The 17,729-nt window shown below is 43.5% G+C and overlaps 1 protein-coding gene across 2 annotated transcripts in view; it reads left to right on the top strand.

The window, feature by feature from the left end:
* Positions 1 to 17,729, top strand: part of dok4 (docking protein 4) — an 88,509-nt gene that overhangs the window by 54,105 nt on the left and 16,675 nt on the right. For both annotated transcript variants that reach the window (XM_038693613.1, XM_038693614.1), the window contains one exon: positions 16,508 to 16,615. In XM_038693613.1, coding sequence (XP_038549541.1) covers positions 16,508 to 16,615 — 108 coding nt within the window. The remainder of the gene's footprint in view (positions 1 to 16,507; positions 16,616 to 17,729) is intronic.

Raw genomic sequence — 17,729 nt, 5'->3', positions numbered from 1 at the left:
CCAGCACCTTCTAATTTACAAATAATGCACTGCTTACCGGTAACACTGTGTGTAGCTAAAATTATCTTTTGCATTCTGGACACTTTAGCAGCGCCACAGTGGTGGACAGTACATACCCAAATCTGCACCCATGTTCAGTGCATCACAAATTAAACTTTATGCAGAAATCTCAATAAAACTGGGCAAAACTCTTTGCATGGATGGATACCAGTTTCTTCTGTAATTTGATTGAACTGACAATATATACCTATTTCTTACTATCTTCACTGACTTCATACTGTCAACAGACAAAATGAAATTACCCATTATCCATGTTCATCGGGGCTGGTGTGACATCACCCACTTAATGCAAATAAAACATTTCCGGAGCATTGATGACCAACATTAACGTGTCTGAGTGACTATCCACAGTGCTTTCCTCATTCTTTTCTACAGATGGTGTTTTTATCAACAATGCATTAGCATCAGTGATGTGCAGCATACTTTGGCCAACCACACGATGCAATAGTTAAGAGAGAAATTGAATTTCCACCTCCACATTGATAAGTGAAACACCCAGATGATCACTCACAATCATTATCTTTGTAGCTGTTAGCACTGACCTTGCTTTCTATGAGACAAGCGGGCCAAAGTCATTGCCAAAAATAGCAGCTAGACTATTACTTAGCCATTGTTGCTGAAAGGAGTCATATGGTGCCATTAGTCTGGAGGCGTTAGGACACTGCAGCAGGGTGGCAGCCTAAAGGTTACTGAATCAGGTAAGATAAGATCAGATCAAATTTAAAGGATGTCTGTGGGGACATTGGATCAAGAGGGACACAGCATTCCTGGAGGCAAAAGCAGATCGATCCACCATGCTCAAAGCTGATTGTCCTCCTGGGAAAAGATGTCGCTGTCTGGGAATTGAACCCAGTAATTGGCAGGCACGTTGCAGATGAGAAGGGGGATGCTTTTGTCTGCTTCAGCAACTACCATCAAGATGCACTAGAGCAGGGGTTCTCAAACTAGGGGGGTGGGCCCTCTTGGGGGCAGCATTGAGCCACAGCAGGCGGGGCTGTTTTGCTTGGGTGGGGGTGGGAATTATTAATCTACTAAGACTCTCCCAGTGGTGACTGACATCCGCCATTGGTTTGGGACGGAAAGTCAATGGCAAGGCACGGGCCAACACATGTCGTGTCAAATGAAGCAAAGTTAGTCTAAAACCATAATGGCCATTAATCGATCTGAAAGTTGGACATGAAAGAACTCTGCGTAACAACCCCTGGAGAGTGCCAAACAGCTGTGCAGAGCCTCATCCTGGTTACTGAAGTGTTTCAAGAAGAATCCAGAAGTCAATCAATTTTTAAAATGTATTGCTGTAATTGTGTTGTCTAGTGGACCGGGAATGGCCACTGATCAGCAGTAAGGGCTCCCTCTGATGATGTGTGTTACTCCTTGAGTAACATTAAAAATCATCATTCAAATTCAAATGACTTGCATCGAAGCTTCATTTAATCCATTTAACCATATACAGCATACTGTTTCAAACAGTCTGTGTTGTGATTTGACAGGGCGGATTACAAATGGAGAGAAAATAGTGAGGGGCACAGAGAAGAGACAGGTCAGAAAAAGCAATAGAAAGTGTCCACGAAAACTCTGTATAGTCATTGTAAAACTGAACTAGCCTACCACAATAGCACGACCATAGACATATATAGAGGTAGACGCCCTATTGGCCGCTGGGCGCAAGAAATGCGGCCGCCATCTTGAACTCCCTGTTGTGCAGCTGAAGAAAGCAAGATGCCAGAGCGCTGTGCAGCATATTCATGCTCAAATTGGCGGACCATCGCAAGCAGGGCTCAGGGGATTACTTTTCACAAGTAAGATTTAACATTACCGTACTACTGGTTGTATTTTGTGAACAGAATATTACCAGAGAGTTGGATCTTTGATATTACTGCACTGAAATCGTAGCCAGCTAGCTAGGCTATGTTTACTGCACCGGCCTGTGTTCACCCGGCTATGAACTGAGACTTGATAAATCATATTCCATATTTGTATATTAAGGTTGCATTGTTCTTATTTTCTCTGTTCTGTAAAGTGTCTTTGAGCACTGTGTAAAGCACTATATAAATATAATGTATTATGTTTTTATTATCATTATTATAATAAGGTGCTGCAGAGAGGGTGATGCTTCAACAGCGCAAGCTCCTAAGGTGTCGACAGTCACACGCATCGTCCGGGAGGAGATCAGAACGCAGGATGTTTTTCTGCTTGGGGAGACACAGTTTGGCATCGACAACCATCATTCTGACTTGTTGTCATTGGTTGTGTCTGTGTTTCTCAGGATAAGGCTGCACCACATTGTCAAACTCACCTCTCTTGAACTGCAGAAAGGGAGCACGAGAAAGAAGCTCTGCAAAACAGTCCTCTTTCAGGGGTTTTAGCTCATGCAAAGCTTGCGTGTGTGTCTGTGTGTGTTGGGTTGCTGAATGTCAAGGGCTGGGAGGAGATGGATGCAGAAGAACGTGTTAGTACAGTGTGTGTGTGTGACAGAGAGGGACAAATATAAAAGCTTCAAGTAGACTCTAATATAATTTAATCATATATTGTTTGATAATCATATATGTATAGGTTCAAAATATTAAAATATCTGACTTTACTCTCACTATCTGTTTCTGCTTCTCTATCATATTTATAGTGTGTGATTTGCTAAATACCTATCATAGCCTACATCATATCATAGGGTGACCAGACGTCCCCGGCTTCAGGGACAGTCCCCGTTTTTGGCTGCCTGTCCTGGCTAAATACAGAAAAAAAACTCTGAATAGAAGTAATAGTATTAATTTAAAATAGAAAAAAATTTGGGGATTATGTTCCCAGTTTTGATCTCGAACGTCTGGTCACTTTATCATATATCAGAATATTCTATTACTGTTGAGCCCACTATGAATATTAAAATACGCCGAACCATGTATCCTGTTTCATAGCTACATGTATGACCTTCAGTTATGATGAGTATGATTAATTAAATGCGCTGACAGCTCATTGCACCTGCCAAACAGATTACTCTGAGCGGAGCGGGTGACCGGTTCAAGATGGTGGCCCCACGGCTCGCCCGCGCCAGTAGGCGGTAGCGGTCGATAGGGCGTCTATCTCTTATATGTCTATGAGCACGACGGCTATGCTTCAGCATCTCAGCAGGAAGCAGAATGTTAAAGAGGTGGTATTATGCTTTTTGGCTTTTCCCTTTCCTTTATTGAGTTATATATCTTTTTTGTGCATGTAACAGGTTTGCAAAGTGAAAAAGCCCAAAGTCCAGCCCAAAGGGAGTTCCCATCTCCCACAGAAAACTCTGAACCGCTTGAAAACAGCTTGTTTGTAATCCAGCCCTTCACTTCCTTTACTTGTGACGTCACAATGAGTCATTGTGTCATTTCGTTCATTTGAACTAGGCTGGTTATTGCAGTGCTGCAGCCCTCTAGTGGGCAATTAAAAAAAAACAGCGCAGTTCTCAAACACAGAAGGCTGCCTGGCTTGCTCTAATTGACAAAGTATAATGCACAAATTCACCTCTTGATCTTTCTCTATCATGGTTCTATAAAGCCCCATGGAGCAACAACCAATTCAGACCATGTAAAAACCACAGAAATATGATATGCCATATATATAATTATAATTACTATCACTATATCTCTAAAGTGCTCATTCATACAGTAGCCTAACGCCTATCCATGAGTAAAATCTATATATTAACATCAGATTTGTGGGGAATATATTGAAGTATAAGCTTGACACACTAGATGAATAAAACACACTCTTATTAAAATTGAACAAATTTAATAATAAACTCAAGCACTGCAGGTAGTTCACCAGTCAAGAGCTGTGAAACAGCAGCACGGCTCTGTTGATAAATAAAAATTAAAAGTTAAGTTGCGTTCTCTGGCGGACCGGATCAGCTGTTAGCTGTAAACAAACCACAGGGCTAACACTAACGCTGCTATGTGGCTGTGTTTTAATGGTTTAATGTCCGGGTCCATTTGTTTTGGAGAGGAGACGACCTCTGAGGTAATTCGGCTCCCGGTAGAACCCTGCCAGGGCTCTGAAGTGGAGCGGACCCAGAACAACTCTCATCAGCTGTTAGCTGGAAACATCAGCAGGACTAAAATTACGGTGCGGCTGTGTTAAAACTATAACTTAGCACAACTGTAATACGGCGCTGTAATAATGTTATGCTTTATTAAATGTCACAAAATTATCAAAATAGATATTAAATATATGTCAGTCCAGTGACTGTTACCTGACAACAGACTTGCCTCTCATTCCCCGGTGCTGGCAGTAAGTCAGCCTGCCGAGTGAAGACAGACTCCCAGGAGGATCCATGTGAGCGGTGAACGATTAGTTCATTCCTGCTCCACAGTAGCCGAGATATTCACTGTTCACTGCATCATCATTGCTGCAACAGACAGACGCCAGCAACAGAAAATTTTATATTTTACAGTTTTCGTATTGAATTTCATCACTAAATCCACTTCTGAGAAGTTTTGAGGTGAGAAATCAGCTGTGTAGATTTCGAATATTGACAGTTTTACGAGAAGTGATGGCGGAACAAAAATGTGCTTGAATATTTTCGGAGTTGAGGAGCAGCAGTGGCTGTGGGGGAAGCCTGCGCCACTTGAGGAGTGTGTGAGGCCGGCCAGCCGCCCGCTCACAGAGCCATATATCTCAAATCACATATCTCACATCTTGCAATACTGTCCACTCACTAAAAATGTTCATGCTGCTACGGCACTTCCACACTTTACATAGCTGTTATTAGTCTGCTCCCGCTACTGGCTTATATTTCAGAAGCTTATTATTTAAGTAGCCATCAGGGCTACGCTAATGTTAAGTAGCCTACTTCTGATGCTGCTATTATTTAAATAGGCTACAGGTAGGCTATACAGGTGAACATACTTGTGATAGGGGTTGCACTATTAGGCTACGCACTTTATAATGCTCCAGCCCCGCGATTCTCATTCCCCTGACAGTATACAGATCAGCTGTCTCATCTAGTGTCATTTACTGTAAATTACCGTGTTATTTTTGCGGGCCTGACTAATAGTGAAAAGCTCATAAAATAACCTACTGGAGAACTGCTTCCACCTGGCAAGTTAAGTTTCCAGGTTTCCTTTATGGATTCATTAAAAATCACAAGAGTCCGCCTCCTCTCATCTCGCTAGAGCCTTGCGCTCTGACAGAACACGGTGTGCCCACTACATGCTCCAGGACATTGATGGGGCAGTTCTGTGAAAAGATGTCGGCTTAACAGTCTTCAATTTCCCGGTGTTTGGCAGCATGAGTCCCATTTCTGGAGTGATCAGCCACCGTGGTGCCTGGTCCTTTTTGAGTAAAGCCTACATATATATGCCTATTGTGCAGTAGTAGGCTACTATATCAACATAGGAAATGCAACGTTCAATGTAAAATTCAATAAGCTGGAGTGTTGCGGAATAAAAAAGGTATTGCGAGGGAACTCAAAACATATTGCAAGCGATATAGTGAATAGTCCTCAATGAGCCTTTGGAGGCACTTTAGATTTGAGATACTGCTTCTATTTTTCCACAAGATATGGATGCAGTACTAATGAAATCACATGCAGTGAAGGAAAGACTGAAAATATTTGAATTAGAATGTTAGAGATATTTGTTAGATACTATAGATTATAGTAGATATATAAGATTTAAGCACTACTTAGGAGTACTTATAAGTTCAGTACCCAAAATGTTCCACGACAACGCTTCCTGTCTGTGCATTAACCAGTCAGGCAGCTGATGGATCTTTGTTTGTGTAGGCAGAGAAAGTCATTCCATGCAGCAAATCAAATCATTCAATCTTACATGTATTTGTAGGGGAGCAAAAAAGTTCAGGAGGTCGTCCCGGAATACGACCCAATAGGCCAGGCAGATCAGGGAAGAAACAAAGTTTGGGAGGTCGCCTCGGAGGACGACCCAACAGGCCAAGTTCAGGGGGTCGTCAGGACGGCCAACAGTGAGGTTGGAAACCTACTGCAGGGAACCCACCAAAGGTCGACAAAGGTGAGACCTCTCTGGAGGTCTCAGATGACGGTGGGGACCCACCAAAGGTCAATGAAGGTGAGACCTCTCCAGAGGTCTGGCAGGAGGCCGGCATAGGAGGCTATGGAGACGGAGCTGGGCTGAGGTCCGAGGACTGAGCAGCTGGGCAGAGGACCAAGGACTGAGCAGAGGACCGAGGACTGAGCAGCTGGGCTGAGGACCGAGAAGCTGGGCTGAGGTCCACGGGCTGGATCCGAGGAACAGGAATCAGTCTGGCCACCGAAATGGACCTTGGAGCAAGCGTCGGCCAGACCGCCAGAGGGGTACGAGGAGCAGGAGTCAGGTGGACCATCAACGGAGCTGGTGTTGGTCGGACCACCGATGAGGGACCAGGAGTCGGTCGGACCACTGATGAGGAACCAGGAGTCGATCGGACCATCAGCAGAGCCGGTGCCGGTCGGACCGCCGATGGGGCACGAGGAGCAGGAGTCGGCTGGACCACCAACGGAGCTGGTGTTGGTTAGACCACCAACTGGACACGAGGAGCAGGAGTCGGCTGGATCACCGACGAGGGACCAGGAAATCCAAGAACATTTCTACAAAGTTCTTGGGGTGGGTGTCCGCTGGGTCCGTATCTGGTTGGATCATTCTGTTAGGGTTTGCAGTGTGTGTGAGCTAGTTGAGGACCCAAATGCAGGACACCAGAGCTGAGCAGATAAAGTCCAATGATTTATTAACAAAAAACAAGCTGACTTACAAACAGTGGCTGAGTCCAAAAGTATAATCCAAAGAACGCAAGATGAAACAATAATCCACAAGCTGGCGGACGCAGGTTACAGTGCATCCACAAGCTATGAGCAACAAACCACAATGATCCAACACAGACTGAATAGAACACAGGCACAAGCGGGGCAGGAACATAAAACAGGTGGATTACATCAAGGAGAACAGAACAGGAAGCAAAGCTAGACAAGAACACCAGGAACTGAAGATTACAAAATAAAACAGGAAGTAAAGTGCACGGGAACACACCAGGAAAGATCTACCAAAGTAAAACACAAGATATGGAAAGACTGCAAAATCAGGGCATGGACTGAGACCGGACCAAACAGGAGACAGGACTATACTAAAACATGGAGACAAAGGACTAAGGACTCGAACAGGTAAAAAACATGTAGATAAACATAGAATAAACTAAGCTACAAAACCGTTAACAAGACAAGATCATATAATGAAACACAGAAATACACAGACCAGGAATAACACCAAGATGAACTAAAGCACAGAACTAAAAACTAAGGACTGGACTGAACTAAGAACTGAGGCAAAGAACTAAAATGCAAGACATAAATAACTAGGGACAAGGAACGAGAGAAACCGAGGCAAATAGATGGACACATGAAACAATGGCAAAACCAAAAAACACACAGGGAAAAAACTAAACTAAGCTTTCTAACTAATGTCTACTTCTTATTTACACTTCTTACTCACTGAATGAGCTACAAAAGTGCTGTGCAACTGTCAGTTTGTAGGCTCGGTAGCTAATTAGCTTGTTTGAACTGTAAGTTTCAACACCAGCCAAGTTAGATGCTGAATGTGTATATCTCTGTGTATAAGTACTTTTTTTCTTCCTTTCCTAAACTTGATTACTTTGACATGATTTTTGACAGCAAAAATAATGATTCTATATAGACTTTATGGGTATTACTGAGGCAGCAGGGGGGTTGGAGAGGACTTATTGCTCTCCTGGGAAACAGCAGCCAATCACGAGGGTATTACTTGACCCTGGTTTTCTTGTTCACTAGAAACTAGAATGTTCCACTTTTATATTTAAAACAATTTTCAGAACACACTATGTCCCAATGCACCTGCAGCTGTTTTGATCTTGTTTGCTATAGTTAGCACCTGAGTTTGATTGCCTGGCATCTTTCTACAAGCCACCATTTCACATCACATTGTCGTATGATTCAGTGTTCACAGCTCTTCTAAACTTTCCACATTGGATTTGGACCTAATGGATCAAAATCTTATAATACACAGAGATTCACAAAGAATGCATTGCTGCTGCAGTGCAGTGATATTCACCATGAATTGCAACTGCAACTATCATCCCTGTCTCAAGGTTTAATTGACAAAAGATATTGTCCTAATGTTATTAGAGCTCAAACTTGGCCATAAAATTCTTCAGCTGTGTGCAATTTGCCCTTGTTTTGCCTCTGTTAAATGTTCATCTGTAATTTTCTGTAGTGGTTGTCACGGTTTGGTGTGGGTGAGGCAGGGTTGAGCTGGTTGGAGGACCCAAATGCAGGACGCAAGGCAAAGGAGGTACAGTTCAAGGGGTTTTAATAAACAAACAAAGGCGAGCACACTTACAAACTGAGTGGCTGATGACAAAATACCAGAATCCAAAATAAGCAGGGAAACAGGGAAACACGACGAGTAGGCTGGCAACAACAGACAGAAGGGGACCAGAGTACAGGGGGGAGGCCAAACAGGCAGGGCAAGGCAGTCCAGGAGGCCGACCGAGGCGGCCAGAGGGGAACAAAAGTTCAGGGGGTCGTCCTGGAGGATAACCCAACGGACCAGGTGGACAACAGAGCCCAGGGGGTCGTCCCGGAGGGTGACCCATGAGGCCGGGCAAATCAGGGGGAGAACAGAGTTCAGGAGGTCGTCCCGGAGGACGACCCAACAGGCCGGACAGAACAGGGAAGCAATGACCCAACTGGGCGGGAGGACCAGAGGGTCCACAGAGTTCAGGTGGCCGTCCCGGAGTACAGCGCTGGAGGCCGGACAGTTCAGGGGGACGGCAGGAAGGCCAACAAAGAGGCTGGAAACCCACTGGAGGCCAAGCGGGGGGCCGGCAAAGGTGGCGAATCCTCCCTGAAGGCCGGCGGCGAAGGCGAGACCTCTCTGGAGGCCGGCGGCGAAGGCGAGACCTCTCTGGAGGCCGGGCAGGGGGCCAGAGACAGAAACTAATCCTCCCTGGAGGTCGGCAGCGAAGAAGAGATCGCTCTGGAGACTGAGCAGGAGGCTGGCAATGACAGAAGGGACCCACCAGAGGCCGAAGAAGGCGAGGCTTCTCCAAAGGTCGGGCCAGGGACCGGTGTAGGGAGCCCGGGATCTCCGGTGGCAGAGCACGGCTGAGGACCACGGGCGAGACTGCTGGGCTGAGGACCGGACACGAGGTGCTGGTGCCGGTCGGGCCACCGACGAGGGAGCTGGTGCCGGTCGGGCCACCGACGAGGGAGCTGGTGCCGGTCGGGCCACCGACGAGGGAGCTGGTGCCGGTCGGGCCACCGACGAGGGAGCTGGTGCCGGTCGGGCCACCGACGAGGGAGCTGGTGCCGGTCGGGCCACCGACGAGGGAGCTGGTGCCGGTCGGGCCACCGACGAGGGAACAGGAGTCGGTCGGGCCACCGACGAGGGAACAGGAGTCGGTCGGGCCACCGACGAGGGAACAGGAGTCGGTCGGGCCACCGACGAGGGAACAGGAGTCGGTCGGGCCACCGACGAGGGAACAGGAGTCGGTCGGGCCACCGACGAGGGAACAGGAGTCGACTGGGCCACCGGCGAAGCAGGTGCCGGTCGGACCACCGACGGAGCACTAGGAACAGGAATCAGCTGGTGATGAGGCTGGCGGCTAGCAGCGCTAGCGGGCCGGGGATCAGGCAGGCGGCTAGCAGCGCTAGCGGGCCGGGGATCAGGCAGGGGACTGGAGTTCACGAAATTCTTGGCCCACCTAGGCAGCCGGCGTTGCAGCCATGGCCTTGAGGCTACCTCCTGGTGGGCCTTAACGAGGGCAGCTTGCCGGGATTTGCGGCTTGACGCGAACTGCCAGTTTGTCCATAGTTCTGCCAAAATGTCCAAGAACCTCTCCTTTTTTTTGCATCTGCTGGGTCCATAATTGGTCGGGTCATTCTGTCACGGTTTGGTGTGGGTGAGGCAGGGTTGAGCTGGTTGGAGGACCCAAATGCAGGACAATAAAGGAGGTACAGTTCAAGGGGTTTTAATAAACAAACAAAGGCGAGCACACTTACAAACTGAGTGGCTGATGACAGAGTCCAAAACAAAGTAATCCAAACGAGAAAACCAGAATCCAAAATCCAAAATAAGCAGGGAGACACGACGAGTGACACAGCAACACAAGGTAACACACTGTAACACTGGGTGACAATAAACAATGACCCGACAAGGACAAGACAGAAACACCAGGTATATACACAGAAACTAACGAGCAGGGCGGGAGCAACACAGGTGACAGACATGAGACTAACAAGGCAGGCAGAGAGAGAGACAGTGAGCAGAGGGAAACAGACAGAGGGAGACTGACATGCAGGCAGAGTGACAACCGGGGAAACAGACGGAACACAGGTCACTGAACACAAAACAGACCAGAGTGAACACTTAACATGAACTAAGGTACAGGACTGGGAACAAGGACAAAGAACTAAAACGCAGAAACAAGAGTTAAGGCAGTGACGAAGAAACAATATAACAACTAGACTACCAAACCAAAGCAATATCAAATCAACACAGGACTACGAGCTAGAACACCAGACAAGACATAAACACTAAGGACAAGGAAATGAGAAGAACAGGTAAACAGAAGGACACCAGAAACAAATGGCAAAAACTCAAACTCACAGAGAAAAACCACAACTCATGACAGTGGTCCCTTGTCCCTCTTTGTTCTTAAAGTGTACTGAAGTAGCAGATCACATGAGATATGCATTTTATAAATGCAGTTGCAAGAACAAAACTTTCTAATTGTATATTAAAATGTTTTATTTGAAAGAAAATGTATTAATTATAAGTAATTATAACTACAACGATTATCTATTAACTCCCGCTGCTCTTTCATTTGTTTCTGCAGGATGTCTCTGAATTTCTGTTACCTCTTACCTTGCCAAAAGCTATGTATTTTGGCTAAATTATACATATAGACATTTGTAATTAATTAATTAAACAATTCAAACATTTTTACGTTTACATATTTTGTTGTTTTTATCCCCTATGCTAAGCACTGTGTATTATAAAGCGAGGGTTTAGGACCAATGGTGAGACCAAACCCACGCCCTGAAAGTGAAAACAGAGGGTTTGACTGATGTTCGTTTCCATTCTCTTTGTAAACCTGACCCCTGTCTTCTTCCCTGCCCTCCTATGCACTCTTGTACCAACACATACTGTGTTATATTCATTCCTTTCTTTCTTTTATTATTGCTTCATTATCTCTCTCTGTTGTCCCCTGTTCTGTTTTGTTTCCTCCTCCGTCCCCGCAGCCTCTCTGTATTTCCTTTGACAAAATTTAATGAGCTTTTTAATTGTAAGTTGATTTGCTACAGCTGCTAAGTATATTGCCTCTCTTCTCTCTCTCTCTCTCTCTCTCTGTGTTTGTGTGTGTGTGTGTGTGTGTGTAATGCAATTACAGCTTATTGGTGGTTGTTACCTTGCTGCAGTTTTCACTGTAATTTATTCAGCCTTACAATAACATTACCAGAGTGAGATTGAAAACTGTTACTGAAATGTTATTCATTCTCAAAGTAACAAGTAGTGCAAGATATAATATTTGAATTTCACTAAACATTTAAGTGGTTATAGTTGTTGTAATGGTAAATAAAAGGGCAGTAAACCCTAATGTTGTCCATGAGCAGTTTTGGGTAATAACACATTAAGGAGCTGAGTTGAGTAATGGGATGGTGGTAGTTTCAGTTCAGTAATTCGAGAGACGGTACAGAGCTCAGACATCCGGAGGGAACTTGGAGTAGAGCCGCTGCTTCATTGTGTCGAAATCTGATCAGAATCCTTCTGGGTGCCTTCCTTTGGAATTTTTCTGGGTACGTCAAGGTGACAAGAGACCCCTATGGGATGGGTTTAAAAACTTTGAAAGGCTGAAACTATAGACTGTATAAAACAAGTGGACGTAGCCACCATGACCCTTTGGTTTGTGGTCTACCATTTTGAAGCCTCGAGTTTGACACTTTGGACGTCAAATTCTTGATTTTTTAGAGCAAATAGTGAACACGTGACACACCATATTCGGATGTGACATTCTAATGTGAATGGATGTGAAAACACACTGTGCAGCTGCCAGACAAAAACACAGTGATTCACCTCTATTCTCATTGTCAGGTCACCTTGGTCGACCCTGAGCTTGCAGTTTGGTTGAAACTTAGTGTTTGAAAGCTTGCGTCATTATGATAGGATAAAAAATATCTGCAAACATCAAACTACAGCTCTCTTTTTACACCGTTTTCCCAACACAGTTTCAAATGTGTCACTGTTCTCCCTCTGTAAATATATTGTATGTTTTTCAGGTTTGAAACCTTGTAAATGGTGATCTGTAAACTGGTGCACATTTGTTAGGAAAAAAGTTTTAAAACTTTGAAAAGGTCAATCTTTATTTTGAAATTTTGGAGATGTACATTTGCAATCGTACTCGATTGTTTGTGGAGTTCACAACACCCAATTTTCAGAGATCAGCAGAGATCCTGGAGGCAGGGAAATTAGCTCTTAATGGATGTCGAATAAAATCTACAGTAGATAACTGGTTCACTTACTGCAGATTTTATTAGGTCTTCAGGCCCAGGTGGGAGGTGAAGTGGGGAATGGCCCCAAAAATCCTTTATCCAACCTAATTCATTTGGGGTCTGACAAACAGTAAAAGCAACAAATTCAGTGCCCCATATTGCTATTTTCCAGCTAACTTACTGTAGTTGGCGTTTGCTGTAGGATTATGTTGCAGCCCTGTTTTGCTGCTGCCGACTGCAGCATGCTCATTCAATACTGGACCAATTTCAAGTAGTAGTAGAAGTTAAGGTCCAGGTTGAAAAATACAGAAGTTACCCTTTAATGTTTAATGTAAAGCCATAGTTTTTGTCCATCCAGACTACTTTCATGTCCACTGTCTCTTTTTAGTCCACTCTCCCCATCATCTATCTCCCTCCTCCGCCTCATCTTTCCTTTCCCCATATCTCTTCACCATCCTGTGTCTAAAGTAACCGGGTCTCCGTAGACAAACTAGCTGTGTGGAGTGCTAAGTGAAGTTAAAGAGAGGAGACGGGGGGAGAGGGAGGGAGGAGATAGAAAGTGCTAATTGCTCCCTCCTCACAGCCTCAAAGATGAAACTGATATGAAACAGTTTGGAGTTACTGTTATTCCAGAGGGGTTAGCTCACATGAAAGGGCAAGAAAATGATGTTGTTACAGCAGTCATGGAATTATTGTAACCTTCAAGTGCTGCGTCGGCAGTAGTTAAATGGATGCATGGGCATTTTTAGTGATGGTCAGCTTTTTTTCTTCATCATCACGTATTTGCCCTTCAGTTAAACTAAAATGACTTTATTTTTTGCTAGGCAATACATTTTTAATCAAGTGTGAGCGCAGAGTAGTTTTGAAAAGTAAAAACATTCATTTTGACTGTCAGAACAAAACACAAGATCATTTCAGACACAAGACTGAGAATTGAAGGAGAAAGAAAGGATTTAATAGGATGGAAAGTGATACGTGAGTATTGCTGTGTTATTGAATGTATTTCTTCTCTAACATACCTCCTTACATAAACTCATTATAGTTTGAGTCACTGTTCCATTAGAGTGCGACGGTTAGAAAATCAGAATTATTTATCCAGAAGTGTCACATCTTATTAATTGAAGATAGATAATTTCCAAATCTGTGACCTTAAATTAAATGTCTTATTTAATCTTATATGCATACATCCTTAAGACCATGTGAAGTCATGGCCTGCAGATTTACCCTATATCACTAACTTCACTACCAAATCTCACTTGAACCCGCTTATTCCAAGTGCTAATAAAAAAACAAAGGTTGCATTTAATTACTGGGCCTCTGAGACAGGCAATATTATCAGAAAGAGCTGCAAAAGGTTTTCTTCACTGGACAAAGTATTGTCACTTAGTTGCTCTCTCCACCTTCACAAAAACCCACAGCTCAAAGCAACAGGTTGGTTGTGTAGCTCTGCAGGCTGTTGCACCAGTGTGTAAATACACACTAAGCTTAGTTTGTTGTTGTTATTTAAAGTAAAATGGACACCTTTCCATGTAGGTGTAAGTCATTGCTGGAACATTTTCTTCAATACACATACCGGGAGCATATTGCCTGCGACAGACTGAGTTTTACATTAATGATGACACTGACTGTATTGTGCTGTAACTTACAGGTACTTGGATCAGATGAGGGCACAAGTGTGATTTTAGGTTGCATTCAGTTGAGATGGGCATTGCTGCTGGAATCACTTGGTTGCTAGTAACACACACTGTTTAAGTGTTGACTTAAATATATGGATTTTTATATGGAGACATTTGTTGACTTTGTTCATGAGCGTATTTATGTGTGCACTATTGGTCAGTCGAGTGTTGGAGCTCCTCCACTGGTTGTCGCTTTCAAAATGAACTGCTTTGTTTATGCTTCTGTAAGACACTGCGGCGCAGGACTCTGCTGATGGGACTTGAGCTACAAGTGCACACAGAGGTGTTTATGCACAACGCGCTATCCAAATACTCCAAAACGGCTGGGCAAGTTTTGCCAGAAGAATGCCATGGACCAAACATAGCTGCACACAGCTCCTCAGTTGAAGAATTGGATTTCTATTCTTGGACGTACAGAACTTTACTGCCATTATACAATTGCTGAAGAAAGAAGTCAAGTATTTGGAACAACAAATGTATTCTAACCAAACAAACACTGAATATCCTGTAAACAATTTGATTCTGCTGGCAAAATATGATTTACTCAAATGTAGAATGTTCAAGATTTCCTCCTGTTTTTTAAGCATTTAAAAAACACATTGGCCAGTGTAGCGAGGGGCGAGATTCGAATCCAGGTGGTACACCCTTCACTGCAGCCAGCTTTTTAAAATCCTTGAGAAATTAATAGTAAAAATGAATTCATTCAAGCATAAACAAAGCTTTACATGCTCCTCTGTATTGTCCTCAGAAGCACATTAACCATACACAGTCCAGCCACAGACCAGGTTTCCACCTAGTCTCTTGTTAATACATCAGTCTACTGTAGGCCATTTATTTTCTGCCAGTAGTTAATAGGGGCTTTCTCTCCCAGAAATGCCCAGCGCTGCACTGGCACAACAGGCTGCTGAGCATCAGTTCAGTTGGTCATGAAAGGTCTAATGACACAATAGAAAAACAAGCACTTGACAGTCAGACAGGTCGTACGCCCTAAGCTTAGCCAAACTTATTTGGAAGAGAAAAGAAAGGTGATTGTAAAGTTATTACCCAAACTATCTTGGAAACATCCATCACACTTTGCTGGTTCAATTTTGGCCTACTGTACTTGTCTTTCTGTGTAATGATGTATTATTAGCAACATTTCAGGTGTGCTCACATTTTGTTTTATGTCTAAATTAAGTTGTCTACATAATCTAGATAACCTGGTGGTTTATATCAAATGTCCTCACAGCCAGAAACAATTACAACTACTATAAAGAGAATCAATTACAGACTGTGAATACACTGAATGGCTGCTGTTAAAATTTGGGATTTAATATATTAAAGATTTTAGAGATTATAATTTTAACATTAGAGAGGTTATTTTATTGTTTTGACATATCAAACATATATATACTGTCTATAAAATCTCATACACTGCAACAAATACATAGTCATTGTCAATGTCAGGATAACACAATAAAGTTTTACCTTATTTTGATTGTGGTCGTCTTTCTATCTTTATGATGAGAAAGTAGTTGACTTGAATCTCCAGATGTCCACAATTAGTTGCATTTCCAGCCAGTAAGAGAGCTTGAGGGGCATCCAAACTGGCACATGTTTGAACCGTCACACCAACCAGTCAGTCCATCAGTAATCTTATCTGTTCAAAGTGTCCTCGGGCAAGCTTTTGAATTGCCACCTGCTCATTTATTGCAGATCACTTTGGATAAGAACATCAGCTGAACACCATAATTGTGATTACAGAAGAAAAATGATTTTAATGGATCAGTGTCCAGGTTTAAATGTGAGCATGGGTGTTGCTGAAAGAGTCTGCTCAGTTACCTTCTCTTGTATCGATCTTAAATTCAAAAGGCAGAGTCAATGGCCTATTGCAAAGATTCCCTTTGAGAGGAGGTACAGGTGGGAAAGTATTGGTATTTCATACTTGTTTAATAGGGATCGGGCCGGGGCCTCTCATTCTCTCTCCCACTCCCGCCCTTGAGACTGAACTAAGCTCTTGTAAACAACTGACAGGCTTAGAGAGAGAGGAGAGGGGATGGCTGGATGAATTTTGCATATGAAGTTGTGTGTCTGTACAAAAAGCTATTGGCTCTGAAAGCACGACGCAATGCAAATGAGAAAACACAACTCAAAAGCTTCAATTTGACACAATGCTACATAATCGGCAGCATAATAATACATATGAAAGGTGAAAGCTTTGAATATTGAATTAATTTGATTGTATCTCTGTGTGTATTGGTGTCTGCTCGTGCGTGCATGTATGTTACAGATCTATCGGCGTTGCTGGCTTGTGTTCAAAAAGTCATCCAGCAAAGGACCTCGTCGTCTGGAGAAATACCCTGATGAGAAGACTGCCTACATCAGAGCCTTTCCTAAGGTAAGTTTGTGTGTGTGTGTGTGTGTGTGTGTCAGGTATTCTCTGTTCTGGATGAAAGCAGTCAGCCTTCACATTAAAGTCTGACTCTTTTAGTTCTTAGATCTTCTCCCTCTCAGAACTCAGTCATCTTTAGTCTTTATCACTTCTCCTTCCCCTGACCTTTTTTGTCTACTTCCACACACCTACACTTAGCATGCTTCTACACAGCAGCTGACTTTTTTTGTTGTCTAACAATTGCTAAGTCACCTTTCTCACTACTGAGTTCACTTTTTCAAAACCCTTCACACAGTTCTCTTTACCAACATACAGCTCAGCATGTAGCTCAGCAACAGTCTCACATCCAAAACGCACTAATGCGCCCAAAACACAGATCTCTCATACCATTTGTCTACCAACAGTAACACTTTGTCATTCTTCATTTGCTGACTATATATATATTCTTTATTTCATGAGTTTTTATTTCATGCTGCCTTACAGTAAAATGTCAGAGATGAATCCGACATGCTGTAACATGCTTATTTTTGCATAGAATATTTCAAAGTGCACAAAATAAAGTAAGTCCAGTAATACAATACAAAATTGTACATATTCACTATATGTGTGTTTGTGTAGGAGAGCTACAGATTCTATATAGAAAACAGTGCTAGTCAACTCTGCCTTCTGCATTTGGTTCTCATCCACTTCAGACTTTCTGTCTTCTCTCTTACAATCCTCCTGGGAAGAGATCTTTTTGAACCCTGTTCATCCCTGGCAGGCTGCTGCAGATGTTCAGACATCCATTCATTGCATTTAAGAGGGACACTGTCAGGACTCTCCAAGGTGCTGATCCCGTTGCTTGGCACAGCTAGGGAGCTATCCAGAGTGCTCGTAGTAGTAATGGGAAAGCTTCTTCCATTTGGAACTTTCAGCCAATAACTTCCTTGTCTAATCAATGACTTCACCTGTCAGATATATACACCATCTGTTTGCTTACTCTTGAATCCATTTTCATGTGTGAGTACCGTAGAAAAGTATGTCTAATCTTTGATGTGTTTGATGGTTTTTGCGTTTCTTAGTTAGATAGCCTTGTTGGCTGTACTGTCTTTGTTTAGCTGAGAGAATAAAACTTAAACTT

The sequence above is a fragment of the Micropterus salmoides genome, unplaced genomic scaffold (assembly GCF_014851395.1).
Source record: "Micropterus salmoides isolate LMB-PRFRI ecotype aquatic unplaced genomic scaffold, ASM1485139v1 Ms_hic_scaffold_3, whole genome shotgun sequence".
NCBI classification, from domain to species: domain Eukaryota; kingdom Metazoa; phylum Chordata; class Actinopteri; order Centrarchiformes; family Centrarchidae; genus Micropterus; species Micropterus salmoides.
Note: the sequence above shows the minus strand (reverse complement) of the source record. Positions and strands in the feature narration are given on the sequence as shown.